At 44.7% G+C, this 2,970-nt stretch overlaps 1 gene segment (V, D, J or C); it reads left to right on the top strand.

The window, feature by feature from the left end:
• The first annotated feature begins 909 nt into the window (after window positions 1-909).
• LOC115301082 overlaps window positions 910-2,970 on the top strand; it is an 11,806-nt gene continuing 9,745 nt past the window's right edge. The window contains 2 exon segments of the V gene segment in view: window positions 910-1,026; window positions 1,130-1,440. Coding sequence covers window positions 981-1,026; window positions 1,130-1,440 — 357 coding nt within the window.

The following is a 2,970-nucleotide window of genomic DNA, read 5'->3' as shown; positions in this document are numbered from 1 at the left end:
CCCTGTACCAGAAGGGGAGAACCATTCTTAGCACAGGAATAAGGAACTTAGGGACAAGAAGGCTGTGCAAACAAACTTAGTTACTTGGTGATCAATTTAATACTCCAAAAACACACCTTGGCTTTAACTCTTGACAAATTCAATGCTTTGTTTTCTGAAAGTCACAAGTGCCACCTGCTTTGTTCATTCTCTGGATGTCACATGATTAGGAAGCTTATGCACTTGCAAAATGAAATTTATTCTCTTCTGTAGATCTATCTTATGTCAATTGAATCCTTAGACCAGTACAAATCCAGAAGTAAAGAAGGAAAAAGATTTCTGCTTCTACAACTGGAAGAGGTACCCAGAAAAATTAGGCAATAAAAAGAAATGAGAGACATTTAAATCAGTAAGAAGGAAGAAAAATTACCTGTTTGCAAAAGGCGTGATCTTAAACATAATGAAACACTAGAGATACCACAAAAAAATATTAGAACCAATTTTTTTAAATGAGGAAAAATGCAGGAAACAAAATAAACAACAACAAGAAAGTGTCATGATTCCACACACCAGTATGAGAATATATGCAAAAGAAATAATAGAAGTATAAGTTTAAAGTGGCACAGAATAAAGTATTTTGGACTAAACATCAAAAAGTATGTAAAATATTTGTATTGTGAAAATGACCTATGTTGATGAAAGGCATGTAAAAACACACATGTGCCTGGAAATATAACTGTGTTCACAGATTAGAATTCATATAGTCACAGCACCATCTACATAAACTTACCTAGTACTGCCTTCCTAACCCTGTTGCTCACATTTTAGAAATCAAGTCTAAGTCTGGAGTTTGATATATATAGCCAAAGGATATGAAAATAGGGCCCTTTCTGTGCTGATTAAAGCAGCCCAGCCCAATTCTGCAGCTGGGAGAGGAGCCCCAGCCCAGGGAGTTCCAGGTGTTCAATTCTGTGATCAGGACAGAACACAGACATCTCGCCATGGAGTTTGTGCTTGGCTGGGTTTTCCTTGTTGCTGTTTTAAAAGGTAATTCACAGTGAATGCGAGACACTGAGTATGTGAGTGGATATAAGTGAGAGAAGCAGTGGATGTGTGACAGTTTTCTGATCAGGATGTCTTGTGTCTGCAGGTGTCCAGTGTGAAGTGCAGCTGGTGGAGTCTGGGGGAGGTCTGGCAAAGCCTGGAGGCTCCCTGAGACTCTCCTGTGAAGCCTCTGGATTCGAATTCAGTGGATATGGCATAGCCTGGGTCCGACAGGCTCCCAAGAAGGGGTTACAGTGTGTCTCAAGTACTGATAGTAGTGGAAGTAGTACAATCTACACAGACTCCGTGAAGGGCCGATTCACCATCTCCAGAGACAACGCCAAGAACACGCTCTATCTGCAGATGGACAGCCTGAGAGTCGAGGACACGGCCATGTATTTCTGTGCGAGAGACACAGTGAGGGGACGTCAGTGTGAGCCCAGACACAAACCTCCCTGTAGAAGGGGATCAGTGACACCAGGGGTGCACACTCTGCACAATTCTGGCTTGTATTCCCAGGAACAGGTGCAGATGGAGGCTCAAGCAGGTTTCCTGTCAGGGTCTAGGGCTTCCTTTACCACAGTTTCCCCCAGGGAGCCTCTCTGGACACATGATTCTGTGCTTATCTATTCACTCTCTGTATTAGAAACTTTGTTGTCATAGGAAAAATACACTAACATGCACAAAAGTCACAGTTGCTTGCCCTTGCTTACTCCTGCCCCTAATCATGATTGAATTACAGATATCCTGAGGCAAAACAGCTGAACCTTGACAGGAGTCCCAGATACACTGACTGTGCAGCTAGGACCACAGGATCCCACAGATCCTCATCATCCTCACCCAGATCTTGTCCCAAACAAACAACTTGACACTTCCTTCATGGCACTTTGCTACGTAGGACTTCAAATGAATTGCAGCTTTATTCAATTACTCTAAACAAGAAATAAATCGTCTTGTTCCTGAGGAAATGAGCCCAAAGCACTTTGGTTGACATGATTAAATTGGTTGAGAAGTCCCATGGTCTACGATCACAAGGTGAAGACCCAGGAAAACCAGCGGTGTAATTCTCATCTCATTCTGAACTAGTGTCTAGTCTGAGAACATGGGGACTTGATGACGTAACTCTCAGATCAAGGGCGGGAGGAGACCAATGTTCCAGCTCAACAGCTCAAACATGCACATGGGGAGTAAAAATGAGGGAATGCTTCCTCACTCTGCATTGGATTCTATTCAGAACCTTAATGGAGTGGGTGATGCCCATGCAGACAGAAGCCAGGAATGGAAATGCCAATCTCTTCTCAAAACACATTGCAGACATCCACAGAAACAATGGTTAACCTGGGTACCCATGACACAGTCAAGATGACACATAAAGTTAACCATGACAAGTCAACCTCCTGTAAACATGGAGCTAAAAGACTGAAGATCTGGAAGTCCATGCCATTGCTGGGTGGAGACTGGTGGGCAGATCAGTGCTCCTGTGGAGGAGGACAGAGGCCCATAGCAGGCACTATGGTCTGAGGATCCCCTGGGTCATATGGGAAGAGACAGTCCCTTCTTGGAATCCACTTGGGAGAGGTGGCACTGCCTCTCAGAGACAGGAGAGCTGACACCACTGCACTTCCCTGTTCATTAGCGTAGGAGCCCTTGCTGAGAGCAGCTAACTGGATGCTGTCTGTTTGTTGTCTGTCACTATGACCTCCAAGCCCCCAGGTGTTCATGCAACTGCCCTTCTGGAACAAACCAGCTTTGTCCACAGCACAGCAAGATCTGCTTCCAGAGGATCAGTGGGGTTCCTGTCATATTGAGTTCATACAATCTGGAGTCTTCAAACCCAGCTAGAGCTCCTGAGATAAAACATGAAGAGTACTGTGCCGCCAGGTGGGCATATGGCTTGGACACAGACAGGGCGAAGGCAGGGTTCTGACGGAAGTCTGGGACCCACAA

This window comes from Suricata suricatta, chromosome 9 (assembly GCF_006229205.1).
Source record: "Suricata suricatta isolate VVHF042 chromosome 9, meerkat_22Aug2017_6uvM2_HiC, whole genome shotgun sequence".
Lineage (NCBI taxonomy): Eukaryota > Metazoa > Chordata > Mammalia > Carnivora > Herpestidae > Suricata > Suricata suricatta.
Note: the sequence above shows the minus strand (reverse complement) of the source record. Positions and strands in the feature narration are given on the sequence as shown.